The sequence below is a fragment of the Podarcis liolepis genome, assembly GCF_965112155.1.
Source record: "Podarcis liolepis genome assembly, chromosome: 1".
In the NCBI taxonomy this organism is placed as follows: domain Eukaryota; kingdom Metazoa; phylum Chordata; class Lepidosauria; order Squamata; family Lacertidae; genus Podarcis; species Podarcis liolepis.
This window is the reverse complement of record NC_139554.1, coordinates 12,539,212-12,556,845: the sequence shown is the minus strand read 5'-3', so window position 1 is coordinate 12,556,845 and position 17,634 is coordinate 12,539,212. Positions and strand designations below refer to the sequence as shown.

General features: G+C 46.9%; 1 protein-coding gene and 1 long non-coding RNA gene across 5 annotated transcripts; one reads left to right on the top strand and one right to left on the bottom strand.

Annotated features, from left to right (window-relative positions):
* Positions 1 to 1,504: 1,504 nt before the first annotated feature.
* Positions 1,505 to 12,013, bottom strand: ZBTB42 (zinc finger and BTB domain containing 42; the record flags this gene model as incomplete). 4 transcript variants are annotated; one of them, XM_083518876.1, is made up of 2 exons in its annotated part: positions 1,505 to 8,477; positions 11,923 to 12,013. In XM_083518876.1, 2 exons carry the CDS (start codon positions 12,011 to 12,013, stop codon positions 7,024 to 7,026), a joined length of 1,545 nt encoding a protein of 514 aa, XP_083375002.1. In that variant the 3' UTR covers positions 1,505 to 7,023. The 4 variants fall into 4 exon arrangements, 3 of the variants coding, with proteins under 3 accessions (XP_083375002.1, XP_083375004.1, XP_083375003.1); XM_083518878.1 differs by lacking the exon at positions 11,923 to 12,013 and adding an exon at positions 10,240 to 10,964; XM_083518877.1 differs by lacking the exon at positions 11,923 to 12,013 and adding an exon at positions 9,128 to 9,671.
* On the top strand, positions 11,371 to 16,248 carry LOC310685846. The gene is made up of 3 exons (XR_014515567.1): positions 11,371 to 13,328; positions 15,032 to 15,241; positions 15,588 to 16,248. It is a non-coding gene; the product is annotated as an uncharacterized lncRNA (long non-coding RNA).
* The last annotated feature ends 1,386 nt before the right edge of the window (positions 16,249 to 17,634 follow it).

Sequence of the window (17,634 nt, the reverse complement as noted above, 5' to 3'; positions counted from 1 at the left end):
GGCAGAATGCCCCCGTGTGGACCTCGGCTCTCCTGGACGCTGTCTCTGATCGCACACTAGCTGCAGCAATTTGGAATAATTAATCACAAAAGAAGCAAATGCACATATTTCAAGTGAAGAAGGGGAGTGAAGTCTGCTAATTTAAGTGACCTCTGCGAAAGACGACGACGGGTTGGAGAAACAGGAATATTTTACGATGAAGATACACCAAAGGCTGGGTATGTTGACAACGGGACTGAATGGGGGGGGCCTTTTTTACTTTCCTTCTATGTGATTTACAAGAACCCCCCCTCATTAGAACCATCGGTTGAACTGACCCAAGCAGGATGATTAAGGTCTGTGTGGAGATAAACTTTAACCAAAAGTATGCTTTATAGAGATCGAGAAGCAATAAGAGCTTTTGGAATGGCGCATCAATTAATTCGGAGTCGCCATCTTGCCAAAGGATTTATAGCCGAGAGAAGGAACGGACTTGTTTTCAGACTGCATTCCTGGTGAATCTCCCCAGAGGTTTTGAGAAAGGAGGCAGATTGGTGAAGATTAATGACGCTAAGACTGTTTTGATGTATGGAAGTGATGTTACATGGAAAACGTCTGGATATGGCTACTGGATAAAAAAAAAAATAATATCCACGCAGGATTACAAACTGTCTACCCAGCTTGTGGAGACTATCAGAGGTCACAAAGAGAAAGGAAAAATATATGAAAATAACAACAAGAGATGTGGAAAAACAAGAAGAAAGGACTGGATAGTACTGTGAACGTCATAAGGTTAGATTTGTGGACATTAAAACAGCAGTAAGATGCAAGAAGTTGATTGGATCCCCTTCAGAACTTGAAATATGGGTACCCCCAACAAAAATTTAAAATTCGGCTGTGTAATTTGGAATTTATGTAATTTGGTTTGATTTGATGTGATTGGTCGGTTAATAAAAAATTATTCTTAAAAAAAAAAAAGAATGAGAGAGGGGGGCAATTTTGCAATCACATGTATCATTCAGGGAGCTACAGGTGGCTCTAGCTTCTTAGAATCAGAGTTGGAAGGGACCATGAGCGTCATTTAGTTCAACCCCCTGCAGTGCAACAATCTTTTGCCCAACTGGGACTCGAACCCACAACCCGACAATTAAAGAGTCTCATGCTCTACCAAATGAGCCATCTCAGTTCTTGAAAGTGCATGCTCAGGAACAAACCTAGCCTTGCCTCTGGATAATACGTGAAATGCTCCATCTTTACATATTGTTTGAGGGGAGGTTAAACACAATGATTAGCCTCTTTCAACCTTAGGGTCCCCAGATATTGTTGGACTACAACTCCCATCATCCCTTGCTAGGAGGACCAGTGGTCAGGGATGATGGGAGTTGTAGTCCGACAGTATCTGGGGAACCAAAGTTGAAATAGCTCCTCAGTGGGGAAAGTAAGGGGGGGGGGAATACTGGTTAAATCCCAAGTGCCTTCCAACATAATTTCTTCTCCGCCATGAATTTTTAGAACAAGAAAAGGATTTCTTTTGTAACTCTAACATGTTTTATTTAATAAAGACAGCAGTTCTAATCACGATTGTCACAGTTTCTTTTTTTCCTTTTCTTAAAACAGCACATATCAACACACAATTGCAAAAAAAATCTTGAGAGAAAAACTCCACACGGAAACTAAACACGAAGGGAAAACTGTCAACGCCTTTTTTTGTATATATATGCGATTGTCGAACCTAAGCTAAACACAGCATAGACCTAACACTGGGGGTAGGGTGGGGAAAATAGTTCACTATAAAACAGTGAAAGAACTTTTTTTATATAAAATATAGCTCATTCCAATAGCTTTTCTACATACTGTATACTATAAAAAACTCTCCCACAAAAAATTAGTGTCTTTAAATATACATATTTGACTCTGAACTGCATCAAAATTAAAAGCAATTAAAAATAACTGATTTATCTTTCTCTCTTTTCCGTCTTCTTTCAAAACGTGGTTTTTTTTTCTTCACAGTATCGGTTTGGAGCATAAGACAAATCCAGTGTATTGTTTAAGTAAAGCAGTTTATCGTGGTAAAATCCTGACTCGGGCTGAAATCAAAACCGAGAATGGGAGTCGAAAAGGACTTTCCAATTATGTTCTTTGCAAGGCAGAACAGCTGCTGCATAATAATGAAGACACCTCAATGTGCAAGGTTTTAGTACTTTCCTGTAGAGTAAGGAACCTTTTTTTCAAACAAACAAACAAACAAACAAACATGCTCAGAACTATTGCAACCTTAAAAAAAAACAACCCAAAGAACAAACAGAAGTAATCTCAAAAGTGCAAACTTCTTTTTTTAAAAAAACAAAACAAATAAAACACCAACCCAGAAAAGTTGGGAGAGAGAACAATAAAAGAGACAATGCTTCGACAATTCATTTAAGGTGGGCACACCTGTCATCTTCATCCCCTCCCCACTGCAGCCCAATGCATGCCCCTTGCTAAAAAGTTCAAGATTCCTAGACAACACTCAGATGCAAACTCTTTTCACCCTCTAATACACCAGCAGACTCCAATGGTGTCATATGGCACTTCTAAAAAAAATTAAAATTAAAATCCTTCTACAAAAATACCAGGAGGAGGAAGAAGCAAACATGTACCCCTAATCTAGAGACCTAGGCACATTCACTGTCCCGTTCATTACAACAGGAGGTGGAGATCCACTTGGAAGAAGCATCTCACCTCTGCCGACAGGTGTTTAGGACTGCAACTGGTCCAAAACTTTTGCAAAGCACCAGGCTGGCTATTGCAGTTAACAAAGATTCCATGTGCACACTGGAATTCTCACTGGGATGAGGAAATGAACAGCCCTACATTCTACGCACTGACTCACACGTTCTCGCTTCTTAAACATGTAAAGAAATAAAATTAAATTTACACAGAGATTTCAAGCCTGTTATTCTGGAAAAAAAACTCAAAGTAAGCATTCCATTAAAAAAAAAATCTAATAAATACCATATCAAGTATCATCAGGAGGAAGAAAAATATATTTATATAACTTAAAAGTTTAAAACAGAAAAGAAATAACTTAATTTTTGAAAGTTTTGTTCAGTGCTATTTCCAATTCAAGGTTTTTTGGGGGGTGGGGGAAGGGGGAACATGAAGTAAGACCACAGTACCATAGTCACATATCTCAGGCATGTACTGCTCTGACATGCCTCACATACGTTAGCAAGAATATTTGTACAGGAACAAATGAATTCCATTTAGACGTTTTATAAATAGAAGTAAAAATTCACATTATATGTGCGCTCGTAATTTAAGAGAGGAATAGGAAAGGAACTGCAACCCATCAGTTTTTATCTGAAGAAAAGGGAGTTGCTTCCCTCACAATTCCACCACCACACTACCTCAAATAGTGTTTCTATAATGATATTAATATTGCTCCTTCATAGCATAACTTCCTAAATACATTGGATAGGAACTAACAGGGAAGACATGTGTACAGGAGAAAGAAACCCACACGCACAGAGCTATGCATTTGTTCTGGTAGTTGAAGAGGCAAGTCTCTTTTTAAATCTCAGAGGGTTGTCTCTTCAGCAGTGAGAACTTTTGTGGCAAAAATCAAAGGCGGCTTTAGGTGAGCACCTCATCCCCTCCCGTGGCGTCATGTCCCCTCTGGGCAGGGGTGGTGGTATCCCATTAATTAGAAATGCAGGACTATGTTGTCTTATTCTGCAGGATAACATAACATGCCCTTTAGGGCAAATTATTTCAGTGCTTCCATAATATTAAAGAAAACCCATGAAAATTCCAAATGAGATGGTTTTCACTTTAAGAGAATCCGAAAACATCCGTAAATTTGACTTGGCAATCCTTCTACAGTCCCATTCACTAGATGCCAATGCCACAGAATTACATTCAAGTGCAATCTTTCTTCTTTCTTTTTTTCAAAGTTTCGCGTAGGCAAAAATATACATTGAATGGATTTAAGAAGGCATAACCTGATAGGTAATGACGTTACTAGAAAGACATTCTGGAATTAGGCAGAAATATGTTGAAGTAACACCCCAGATTTGTTCCAACTCTACAGCGTTTCAATCTCTCTTAACCAAAGGAAAAAGGAACCCGCACTCCCAAAACAATGCGACAAAGCTTTGCTTGTCTGGAGTGAACCATGTGAATGGCCAAGTGGAACTTGGCTAAATCTGACCCTACGGAGACAAACAGTTAATATCACCAGGAGCAAAACAAAAAGCAATGAAGGAAAAAAACATTGGGGAGATTTAAAACTTTTAACATAGTGTAAATCCTTAATTGAGTGTAAGCCATTTCCAACTCTATGGAACAAGAACGTGCATCACACAAAAAGACTTCTCCAGAACACGGCAGACATCCTAGTAGTTTTGAAATGCTGAACGTTTCTTTTTCAAGAAACGGTCCTTCAAACTGCCTGCACGCTGCAAAAAACAACAACCACCAACCACCCTTAAATAGCATTCCCACCCCCCTTGAAGAAATGGTAGTGATGGCACCTTCCCTTACTCCGACCCCCCGATTCAAACTTCCTCTGGGCCCCATCTGAGCCCACCCTTTCTCCCCACGCTTCCCCCCACCAGCTGTTCTGACCAGATGTGTTCTCTACAAGGGTCAAGCGAGGCCCGGTGAGTTCAAGGGCGCGGGGTGGAGGGATGAAAAGAAAACCAAGAAATAAAAAGCGGCGCTCTGTTTCCTGATTAGTGTCCTATTTCTGACTTGCAGATGCTCTTAAAGGAGCCAACCCCCCATGCTAAGAGAAAGGGAGAAAGCAGAGAGAGAGAGAGAGAGCACGCAAGAACAAATATACATGCCTCTGTGCATTCAACAGGAGCATTTGCACGCACGCAATCAATTAAGTGTGCAGGGCAGTACATTCACCAGCTTAGCTTGCTGCTCAAAACTGGAAAAGGGGCAAGTGAGCCACAATAATAATAATAATAACAATAACAACAGAACGACCGGTTCTGTTCCTATGCCTTTAACCGTAAGTCTGAAATGCATGGGCTAAACATTAGCAACTGCTAATTCATCCTTCATGGCAGGAGTTAAATGGTACCAGCTCATAATGCACTCTTGGCTAAACTGGCACACCTATGTTTCAGACCACCACTCCTGTCTGGGGCTGATGGAAACTGCAGGCCTAAACATCTGGAGGGTGCCAGGTTGGCTGAGGATGTGCTAACAGCTGTAGGAGAAACTACAGGTGTATGAGGCAGCTACATGGGGAGGCATGGTTCACAGGTAGCACCCCCAACTTATGCCCCAAGGGAAGGCAGGTGCAACTGCAAGAGGAATGGGTGGAGATTCAGGTATCCCTACCTACTTTCACAAGAAGATGCCACCATCACAGAATGGGGAAAGCTCAATAGCACCTTGGCTGTTCAGCTCCCCATCTTTCTCCCTTACACAAACCATGCCTGCTATTCACCAAGGAATGGAGAAGATGGAATCTTTTGGTGGATTGGTGCCTCTGACCAATGAGCACCCAGGAAGGGGAACAAGGCCTTCTCAAGGCCTGATCCAAGAGGGCATTTACTTGCAAGAAAGCGGCTTTTGTTAGAAGCAAAAACTGGAGAGCTCTTATTAATAGAGAGATGTGGTTTTTACTAAGGTGGCACAGTTAGGATGTCTGCACCTCACTAAGTATCTTTTCTCATGGCACATCAAAACTTCATGAATCGAGGCCTTTGCAGGCAGGCCGCAGCCAAACACCTGCCTGCTCCTTTTTTGTAGCACAAAAACGGCTTCTCTGCATGGAGGCCAGGTTTACATTCACAGTTCTGCACAAGGTGAGCGACAGGTAGGGTTAACAAGATGCAAAGGAGGAGAGGGTCTCCTGCACCTTTAATAGTTGGGTAGAAGGGGGAATCCCAGAGGCATGCAACTATTAAAGGCACAAGAGCTCCAAATCCTTTCCCCGCTGACCACCTAGCCATAGGGCACACCCACTCCACGCTGGGGTCATTTGTGAACCAGGCCTGAGATGACGCCCCACAGGTTGAAATATTTCAGCACCATTCACTAGAATTGCAAACCTCCCCCCTTAAAAAAAAATGGAAGGGGGGGAAAGAGCAGCAAAGTGAGAGCTTAAGTTAGTAGGACCAGTTTCCAAATACAGAACACTTTTGCTGTAATAGTCAAGAGATTTTGCAGGATGGCCCTACATTGATTTCCACTGTTGTTCTACTGTGTTTTTAGTATGTTGGGAGCCGCCCAGAGTGGCTTCTGCTACCCAGTCAGATAGGTGGCATGTAAGTAATAAAATTGTTGCTGTTATTATTATTATTATTATTATTATTCCAGACCCGAGTTAGTCTAAGGATTCTAGATAGTCCCCATGAAGCACAAGCCTTTGTCCCAGCTATCACTTTCACACTGCCTGAAGTTCTATTTGTCTGGAGCATATTAAAAAGGTTGAATCGAAAAAGTTACATCCAGAGTGGGAGAGAAACTCAGGCCAATGCGTTCCAAAACTGCCTACTTGATGCACCTGCAACAGAGAGATGAACGATAATTTTTTTTTTGGGGGGGGAGAAGGCGGCTCCTATATAGGCAGCACACTCTGTCCTACCTAAACTGCCGTTTGGGATCAAAGTTCACACCTCTCTCATTCTCTCTCCAATTCCTTTTAAACTTGCAGAGGGTGGAAGAGCACACCCTCAAAACCAGCAGGGAAAAACATACCTGTAGCATCAGAACAACCCACTTGGCACAGACCAATTAGGCCAATCAACTGGATTAAATCAGCTTCTATCCAAAGGATTTTGGATTAAGCTATCTACAGATTAAGATTCATTTTACCTGCCACACACAGAAAAACAACAACAGAACGTTAAGTGTCGCCACCGCTGCTGGCCTAAGGTGGGCCAGGGTGGGAGGGGTAGAACCAATTTTGCCTCTCCCCCCCCCCCAGCAATGAAATGTAGACCTACATTATTCTCCACCCTCCTTCCCCGTATATCATTTGCCTAAAGCGAACCGGCATGAAGAGCAGACGGGTGTCTTTTGAAACGACAACAACTTCCCTCAAACCACCAGCGACTTTACAAGGCCACAATGAAATTTGCGGATGTGTCTGTACAAATCCCCGGACTGCGTGAAGCGTCTCTCGCACCACTTGCAGCCGTGGGGCTTCTCTCTCGTGTGCACCACTGCGTGGCGGCTGAGGTTATGGGAGTACTGGAAGCTCTTGCCGCACTGGCCGCAAGTGTACGGCTTCTCCCCGGAGTGAGTCCTCTCGTGCCTCTTCAGCGTGTACATGCAGGAGAAGGTCTTGCCGCACAGAGTACAGGTGGGCACCGACCCGTCCGGAGAGAGCCTGGTCCGAGAGCCGTCCTTGTCTCGGAAGTGGGAGCTCAGGTGGAGCTGCAGGACGTGTGGGCTGGGGAAGACTTTGCTGCAGAGCGGGCAGATGCAAATGTGCCCGGTTGGCACCACGACCCCCGAGGACGAGACGTCGGAAGAGGCCATGTCGTCCTCGCTCACCTCCCGCTCCTGGTCGACGTCTTCCTCCGGCGTCACGGGAGCGTCCCCGTTGCTGGCAACAAACATGGTCCCCAGCCCTAGGGCCAGGCTCTGGCCAGAATTCCCAAAGCCCTGGCTTTCTAGGCCCCTCTCCTCGCCGTCTTCCCTGTCCGACAGAGACTCTTCTTCGTCTTTGACAAAGGGCTCGCTCCCCTGCCGCGGTGGCCCGTCCGCAGCCAGCTGCCCGAAGATGTAGGAAGGCTGGAAGCCATCTCGCCCTGCCAGGGGCTTGAAAGACAGGTCTAAAGCACACTCGGCCTCCCTCAAAGCCAAGGGGTGGCGAGGAGGTCTTTGGGACGCAGGTCTCGCCGAACTGCTGATGTTCACCCTTGTTTTTTCAGCTGCCACGGTGTCCAATTCTGCCTCGCCTAACACAGAGCCGACGAGATCGGGAGACCAGCCTGGGTAACTGCTGCCCTTATCCTTTCCAGCAGAACGATCGTATTCTGCAGCAATCATTTTGTATTTCTCTCCGGGGCTGAACTCGCCGTGCCCCAAGGGTACTCCGTCATCCAGGACCCGGGCGTCCTTCTCTGAATGGGCCCCGCCGCTGCCGTTCATCTTCTCGTCCACGCACAATTCCTTATCTTTCAGCTTGCCCTTGCAGACTTTCACAATGTCGTACATGTGTAGATAGCTGGCTGCGGCGAGCACATCCTCGACCGGGAGGCTGCTGAACTCCAGCTTGCCTTGGTACATGAATTCGAGGAGCAAGCCGAAGGCCGGGGCGGTGACGATGTCACTGTTCAGATGCACAATGTCCCTTTTGTCTAGCTGGTCCCTGTAGAAAAGATGGAAGTACATGCTGCAAGAGGCGAGGACCGCTCTGTGGGCTCGGAACTGAGCGTCTCCAACTAAAACAGTGCAGTCACACAGGAAGCCCTGGTGACGCTGCTGACTCAGACACTGCAGCAACTGCCGGCTATGGTCTGGAAACTCCATTCTTCCTTCATAACCTGTTCAAAAACAGGAAAAACTTGAATGCTACTATAATAGCCACAGGCCTCCTGAAGCAGCTGTTAACAAACAAACAAGAGTGGCTGGGGGGGGGTAAACTGGAGCCTTGGAGATAACAGTTCAACTGTTCATCCTCTATCATTTCTGTTTGAATTGCTTAAAAAGAGAGAGAGATGCCTCCCACACCAGAACACCTGCTTCAAAAACAGGAAAAACTTGACTCTTAAGTAAACCAAAGCTTCTAAAGGAAGTAACGCCCCCAACCTTTGTCTTAACAGCAATCAGCTTTAGAGGAAGGGAGAGAAGACTTTGCTTTTTTGTGCATTCCTGGAAATCTTAACTTTGGGACACCCCCCCCCGTAGCTATTTTATATATTAAAAGTGTACACACAGTTTTACAAAAACAAGTGCATTTTGCATCCTCCACCCCCCTGCAAATACCTTCATTCGTGAATAATCATACACACACGGTCTTTTTTTTAACAAAAAGATAATCTTCCCACTTAAAAAAAGAAAAAAAAAACAGCATTTCATATCTATCTATAGATTGCCCTGGAAGTTATTAAAAGCAAAAGGCACCTACACACACCCCAAACAAACTGCAGTAAGACTCCTTTAAGTTGGTAGGTAGTTTCTTAAGACACCTTACCTTGAACAGCTGCTGAGCAGGGGGTTGAAGGGCTCATTTGGAGAAAGAAAATACAGTCTCCTTTCTCTCCCCCCCCCCCACGTCCCCCCAAAAAAGAGTTATGGAAGAACTCAAGCTCGTTTGGGTTTCTGTTTTGTTTTTCACCCCCCCCCCTTGCCTTTCCAAGTGGGTGATCACCCTAGGGATTGGGAAGATCAGGGGTTTTCTGCTAGCCAGTAACGGAAGAAAGCTTGTATGTGTGTGAAAAAAGAGTGGGGGGGGAGAGAAGAGAGGAGCGAGGAGCGAATGGGAGGGAGTGCTCCGTTTGCTAATTACACCGCAAGCTGGAAAGTCAGCTGCTCTGACTTCACTGCGATGGAAATGCAACCTCCAGCTGTGCCCCTTTTAATGCCATATGTTACTTCAAATCTAACTACCAGCCAACCACAGCTTGCTGCCTTTTAAAGTTCCAACAACCGCCCCCCCCCCCAATTATAGCCATCTATTAAATCTCAAACTTAAACTGAGCGAGTCCTTCCCTCCTTCAAAATCCTGCCGCCGCCACTACCCTCCTCCTCCTCCACCACCACCCCGGGAAAAGTTACTTAAATAACAAATCGTATTACTCGAAATGGAGGACATAACCGCTTGACCTTTGGAGAGGTGCGGGGCGCAGCAGCCGGAGGAGCTGAAAGTTCGGCACTTGCATTTTGAAAACTTTTTCCGGGGGGTGGTGGTCAAGGGGGGGGGGGGCAAATCACACACACACATATATCTTAGATCCAGAATTCCTTCGGCTGCTCTCCCCATAGCCGCCGCCGCCACCACCAGACTTCTTTGCAACTTTTTAAAGCCAACCCGCTGAGCTCTCGGCCCCCTTTGTGCTCCGAAGCGCAGCCCCAAAGCGCACGGATCCGCGTGCAATCCAAGCTGCCAGGAAGAGCGGGGGGGGGGGGCTGCTTAGCTTTGGAAAGGTGGAATGCGCGGAGGAAGGGGGGGGAGAGAGAAATCTCGAGGCACCCACCAGCACCGCCGCAGGCTCCCCTCCCCCCCCCCGGCCTTTAAAAGCAATGGAGAAAGTGCAGCAACCACAACACAACACACGCGCAGAGCAGAGCAAGCGTTTTACTCACCAGCCTGGCTGGGTGTTGCTCAGGGGTGCCGCTGGAGATCTGCATGTGCGCCGCTCTCTCCCTCTTGCTCTTGCCCACCCCGACAACTCCGCTCCCCAAACTCCGAGCCTCTCCCCCCCAGATGTGTGTGTATGCGCGCGCGCGCGCGCGTATGTATGTGTGCGCGCGCCTCGCCTCCCCACCGTCCGGGTTGCTCCGCGCGCTGTTTCTTGTTGCTGGCAACCCAGCAGCGGTGCAGCGCTCCTGTGTGTGTTGCGAAGCAGGTTGTTAGCCAGAGCGCTCTCGCGATACTTTCCCTGCATATGGGGGAGTGTGTGTGTCTGTGTGCATGCTGGTGTGTGCATATGTCTCTCTCTCTCTTTTTCCCTTTAGCTCTGTGCGCTCTTTCTTTTTCTCTCTCTCTCTCTTCCCCCAGTTCACACACAATAGCACTCTGGCGGCGGCGGCTGCAGCGACTGACGCCTCCGCGCCCCGTGGACGCCGCTGTCTGCTGCTCGCAACCCGGAAAAAAATACACATTAAAAAAAAAAAATCCAACCCCCACCCAGCCACTCCACTCCCTCCCTCCCCCCGCCTTAGTCGCCAGACTGCCAGGGCTTCTGTTCTGGGCAGCGGCAACAGCAGCTGCTGTTGCGTCCTCAGCTGCTGCTTTGCATTTGTAAATCCTCCTCTCTCGCTCGCTCTCTTCCCCCCTCCCTTGTTTTTCCTTCCCTTTACCCTTTACCCCCCCTCCCCGCGTCCCGATCCCAACTCTCCAGCTGCTGCAGCAGAGGCTTGGAGGAGGAAAGTGCTTGCTGTGTCCTTGCGGCTACGGCGCGTCCAGACATCCAGCGGCGCTCTCTCTTAATGCAAACTCTCTGCTATAGCTTAGCAAAAAAAAAAAAGGGGGGGGGGAGTTTGAAGAAAAGGAGGTGGGGAGGGTTGGAAAGAAAATACAGCGAGGAGTCCCTCGGCAATGTTTTGGAAAGAAGAAACACAGTGGAGGCCTCTTTAAGCGTGCAAAAAAAAATCTTTGCAGTATGTAAATTATTTGTTTTTGCAACACTGTCCGGACTTTAAAGAAAAAAAGTGGGGCGGGATTAGACTCCGTTTGCAGAGACTTTGGAAGGAAAGCGGGCGCCGCTTGATTGCAAGCGCGAATGAAGGGGGACAACTGCTAAGACGACTCTTACAGGCTCCCGCGTTAGCAAGCAACCGCAAGAAAACGTGCGGAGAAATAACACAGGCCGGCGAAATGAATTTGAGCCTTGGGATTCTCCATGGGCGCGTTGCTTTCCATCGGTTTTTCGCTTCTTGGGGAACCAGTTGCGGAGCCCTTGCGCGCGGGAGGCTGTGTTTTATTTTTGCAATGCGCTGAGTGCGCTTACTCGCGAGTCGGCTTCTCATGCAAGGGAGGTGCCTATTGGCTCCAGGGCTGTGATCCTGCAGGCAGTCTCCGGGAAATCAGTATGGGACTTGCCTCTGGGTAAAGATGCTCGACGGGTCGCCTTGCCCAGAAATGCACTTTCCTGGTTTCAATTGGTTTTTCTCCTTTTCAAGTGGGCACTAAACAAACGAGAAGGGTGGTCTTTGCCAACGAGTCCGGGGACGGACTTTGCTTGCTTGGACAAGTAAACTTTCCCGAAATCAGGCATGCTGCAAAATTAAGGTTTTTTTTATGACTACATCCCTGCGTATACTTACCTGGAAACACGCCTCGTTGATCACGGTGGGAACTGCTTGCTACGATTGTACTACGAGGTCCCGATTCTGTGAACACAAGCCCCGCCCCCATCCGACACAGTGGGTCTTACTTCCGAGTAAACATACATCGGGTCGTGCTGCAACGATGGGAGCTTATGTGAGGCGGGGACCCGTGGGACCCGATCCGATGCGTGTCTGCTTGGAAGTATTCCGGAATACGTATATAAAAGCCTTGTGTAATGCCCGATCCGGTTTGCGTTGGGGAAAAGTTGCGTTAAGCTGCGACCTGGAACGCGCTTTCTTGGGAGTAAGTCCCACTGAAAATGGGCTTTACTTTCGAGTAGACAAACTGCGAAAACTAGCAAGAAGAGAGAAGCCAATTTACGGGCTTTATTGCTTGTTAATACAGAGAATGTTAGTTAATAAGAGATTAGCTTTCTGGTTCAATAATTTTCCACAAAAATAATTATTTGTAAATATTTCCGACAACTCGTCTGAATTTGAATCGCCCATTCACTTGGTGGCATAGGTGCCAACTTCCTTGGTGCCCGAACACTCACAAAATTCCCCATGAAGGCACCCACAAATTTCGCTACATGGCACCCTTGGCCACGGGACACCCAGTTGTGGAGCCAAGTTGGCACTCCTGTTCGGTGATTATTTTTTCAGGGGTTTGACTATTGTTTCCTAGGAAACGTGTCTGAAATCGCGGCTAGACTGCAATCCTTATGCGTACAGCACGATCCTAGGAACATTTACTCGGGAGTAAACCCCCACGTGACTCTCCCCACCCCAGAATAGTGAGGTTAGGTGTGCTTGCCGCTTCAATGGGGCACGATTTGCTTCTCAACGAAACACGCGTTACGTCTTGCTGCGCCCGCTGCAATCCTAATGCTCATTTGCTCAAGAGTCATCGCCATTCACTTCATCGGGGCTTACTCTCGAGTAAGCAATTATTCGGATCCCGCTGCAGAGTGTTAAAGTGTCACATACACAAGCGCGCACGTTATGCAGCCGGATAGCGAGAGCTTTAGCAAGGGTTTCTCCACCGGGTGCGCGCAGATCTGCGAGACGCAACAACTTTGCAACGTGCCAAGTTGGGCCACTTCCATTGTGTCCTCCTGCCGAGGAAACAGGAGCGAGACTGCCAAGCAAGCGCCATTGGCCCGCCCAGCCCTGCTCGCATTTCCCCTCCTTCGTCTCACTCGTGGATGTTCGTCAGGAACCAGGAGAGCCGTGCTTTTTTTGGCCCCGGCGGGGCTAAACCGTGCAGGCGCCTCGGCTGGGAACGAAGACGCGCCCCAGCCGGCCCTCAAATCTGTAACGGGCCACGTGGCTGGGACGAGGGCCAGCTCGCCAGCATGTGCGCCCGAGAATAAGCATGACGCAAGGATGAGATCATCGCGGTGGGTTTCCTTTGCCTGCGTATTTATGCATTTGCCGCATAATAAAGCTAGGTGCATTTGATCGTATGCCTGTACTGCAGCTGGACAGATGCAAAAGCAGCCCCCTTTTAAGAGTGTTTTTAAAACTGGAAATTCAACAGGTGTAGCTGGTGTGTTCTGTTTGGCTTGCAAAGAGGTTATATGGAACAGTCATCCTGATCGGCTTGCAAAGTGGTTAGATACCTTCCCTTTAACCTGTTCATCCCACATTTTCTGCATCACTTTCCTAACTGCAAAAAGTTAGGACCCCCCCCCCCAAAGTGGCTGTATTGTGCCAGGGCCACAGAGCACATTAATTGCACTGAATGTCTGGTATTCAATTGAATCCTCCTGACAAAATTCTGACCGTTTGGAGAACCACACTGCACCTGGAGAAAGGCAGGTTGAATACCTTCCATGCAGACCCCCTGTAGACTACCGTACTTGTTGCATGAAGTTGGAAGCACAGTAAAAAAAATAGTGTTTCACACATTCACTTATATGCATAATGAGAACTCAAAAAAAAAACCCCAAACGAATGTGTGAATGAGTCCATGCTTTTGACAGGACTACAGTGGATCTGAAAGTCAAATTATCTTCAAAAAGGTCATGTTGTCTGCACAAATTCCCTAGGCACCTGGCATTTATCAGCTGATAACTTCCTTGAATCAAAAAGTTGGGGAAACTCCTCGTGTTTCCAAGCATCAAGTTTCAGCTAATCCTGCAGTGAAATTCCCAAGAGACCATAAAATTAGGGCAGCTCCAGTGAATGGGAGGGCTGAAATGAAAGATAAAGGCTGCTGTCTCTTTTGGTAAAGTTAGCATACAAAATTGAAAGTCCGATGAACAGCCTTTACTTTTAAGGTTTTTTTTAAAAAAAGAATGATTAAGTATTAAAAGGAGTGGGCCTTTTAAAACTCCACCTGTTGAGAGCTGGTTTTTTGGCTTATTTACCCTTCACCATAAGGGACGCGGGTGGCGCTGTGGGTTGAACCACAGAGCCGAGGACTTACCGATCAGAAGGTTGACGGTTCAAATCCCTGCGACGGGGTGAGCTTCCATTCCTCGGTCCCTGCTCCTGCCAACCTAGCAGTTTGAAAGCACGTCAAGTACAAGTAGATAAATAGGTACCACTCCGGCGGGAAGGTAAACGGCGTTTCCGTGCGCTGCTCTGGTTCGCCAGAAGCGGCTTAGTCATGCTGGCCACATGACCCGGAAGCTGTACGCCGGCTCCCTCGGCCAATAAAGCAAGATGAGTACCGCAACCCCAGAGTTGGTCACGACTGGACCTAATGGTCAGGGGTCCTTTTACCTTTACCCTACCCTTCACCATGCAACTTGGATTAAGCAACCAACATTTTGCTGATTTAACACCAGGGAACGGCTCAAGTGAATAGCTAATGAAGTACATAGATAACGTGAACAAACAGCAATAATGAACCAATAAGTGAATAATAAACATCTGTTTCTTAGAGCTGGGGAGAGGAGGGAAGCAAACACACAAGGCTGGGACTCCATCCAATTTGAGCTGAAGTTGCAAATTCAGTTTTTTATAAAATTAAAATGCATTTCAGGATTGTTCTGGGGAGGTCTCTCTGGAGCTTCAGTTTACAGGTAAGTATGGTAAAGGAAATGGGTCCGGGGCTATAAGTTAGTGTATAAAATATTTTATTCCTATTTTTTAGGAGTGGAGATTCCTACTAAACATCTGGAAGAATTTTCTGATGGCAAGAGCTGTTTGACAGTGGAACGGACTCCCTCCGAAGGTGGTGGACTCTCCTTCCTTGAAGGCTGTCAAGCAGAGGTTGGATGGCCATCTGTCATGGATGCTCTAGTTACGATTCCTGCAATACAGGGGGTTGGACTAGGTGACTGGGGGTCCCTTCTAACCAGGGGCGCCGACTTATAAAAAATATTGGGGGAGCCCGCGAAAGCTCATGAATAATAAATAAGCTCATGAATATGCAGATAAAGTGGCGCCGCCTCCTCGTGAGCGAATAGGGGAGAGCGTGCTGCGCCTATTAATCAGCTCCGAAGGAAATTGGGTGGAGCTTTTGCTCGGGAGGGAGGGCAGGAGGCATGCAGCCCGACCCTGTGCATTTTGGGCTGGGGGAGGGGCGGCGGCGCTCTGCTGGAGGGGCGCTCGAGATTATTGGGGGGCGGAGCCCCCCAAACGAATTTTTGAGGGGGCTCAGGCCCCCTCAGGCCCCATGGAGTCGGCGCCTATGCTTCTAACTCTAGAATTCTATGATTCTATTACTAGCCCTGACGTAAAAATTTGATAATCCCGATCTTGGCTATGATAACCTAGAAGACCTGCTCCCTGCCTTGCAGGCCTTTTCCCACCTGGCCAGGGAGGGCTGGACCGTGACTGACTCCAGCTACGAAAACGAAAGCTGCTGAAGAGTTCAGAGACCTCTTAGTTCAGTGCTAGGTCCTGGAGCCTGATGTTCCACAGCCACTGCTCACAATGAACCACAGCTGGCAATATTGGCAGCAACAGCAGCTGATACGTTCTGTACTTATGAAAATATTTTATTATCCTGCTAATTATGCTGTTTTAAATATGCATTTCACAGAAGACTTCCTTTAGACATCCAAAGGAGGAAGTGTTATTGTTTGGGAAAAAATCCTATGGTTTTATTTTATTTTATTTTATTTTTGGTCAAAAATGAGAATTCTGGACAAATTTCCACTGGATTTCTAAACTAGGGGAAAAAATATTTCTAAATTAGAAAAAAAATAGTATGGTGGCACTTGACGTTTCTGTAGAGATGTAATATCGATAACTTCCAGAATCTGAAATCCATAAACATGTTTTTGTCTGAGGCTCTATTCCATTCATTTCTGTATAACTACATGAGTATATAAAGAGAATACTGAAGTGGAACTAAGCAAGAAATTGCTACACTGCACATAATTTACTGGTCAAACCACAGATATTACTTAAAGGAAAACAGTTGTCTTCCTTAATGCATTGCAACCCCATTAATTAGTACTAAATACATAAACATGTTGTTGCCTGGGGACCCGCTCCGCCCTTCTGTGGAACCGCTTCATGGGTGTGTATAAATAGAAAGCAAAAGTGGAAGTAAACAAGAACGTATTACACTGTTGTAATACACACACCGCTGTGTTACACAGAAATGCAGCAGAGTGACAAGGTCTTCCCTAACTTTCTCCAGTTTTATTTAAGGCTTTTGATTATGCCAGTTGGCAGTTTTTACTAAAACTCATTCACTTTGCGAATTTGACCCTAAATTTATAAACGCCTTGAGAGCTACGTATTCCCGTTCTAAGGGATGTGGGTGGTGCTGTGGTCTAAACCACTGAGCCTCTTGGGCTTGCCGATCAGAAGGTTGGTGGTTCGAATATGCACGACAGGAAGGGCTCCTGTTGCTCTGTCCCAGCTCCTGCCTACATAGCAGTTCGAAAGCACACCAGTGCAAGTAGATAAATAGGTACCACTGCGGCGGGAAGGTAAATGGCGTTTTCGTGTGCTGTGGTTTCTGTCATAGTGTTCCATTGTGCCAGAAGCGATTTAGTCATGCTGGTCACTTGACCCGGAAAGCTGTCTGCAGATAAACACCAGCTCCCTTGGCCTGAGTGTGAGATGAGCACCACAACCCCATAGTCGCCTTTGACTGGACTTAACTGTCCAAGGGTCCTTTACCGTTATTCCCCTTCTACATCCAACATAAGAAAAAATCTAAATTTCCACACATCTCACGTTATATCGAGGAACTAAACAGGGTTGCCTCCTTCCCTCATTTTTATTTATTATGGTAATTGCATTCCCGGCCAATAGCCTCAGAGCACAAATGTAGAGATTTTGAAGAGCTCCAAAAGGGATATCTCCAAACCAAGTGAATGGGCAGCGAAAGGAGAAATGCAATTAAATGTAAAGAAGTGATGCACAGCAGGGCAAAGCAATCTTAGGGCACCATTCAACCAAGGAGCAAAAAAATACTGCAAAATACTTCTTTTGCAGAGTCCTCTCTGAGTAGCCCCACCTTGTTTCTGTTGCTGCTGCTCATACAACTGTCCTGTTCCTCTGGGTCCTGGTCTGCTCCACTGTTGAGAGGGGAAGGGCAAGGCAAAGCGGAGGCTGCTGCTCCCCCCTTGCTGTTTTTGCACCTTCTCACTTGGGGAGGGGAGCAGGCGGGAGCAGCTTTTGGGGGTTGCAGGGCTTGGCAGCAGATGCTCAGTGAAACCGAACCCCAACACCAGCCCTGGCTGGGACCCTGTGCAGGCTGCTCTCCCAGCACTATTTCATGAAGCCGACAGT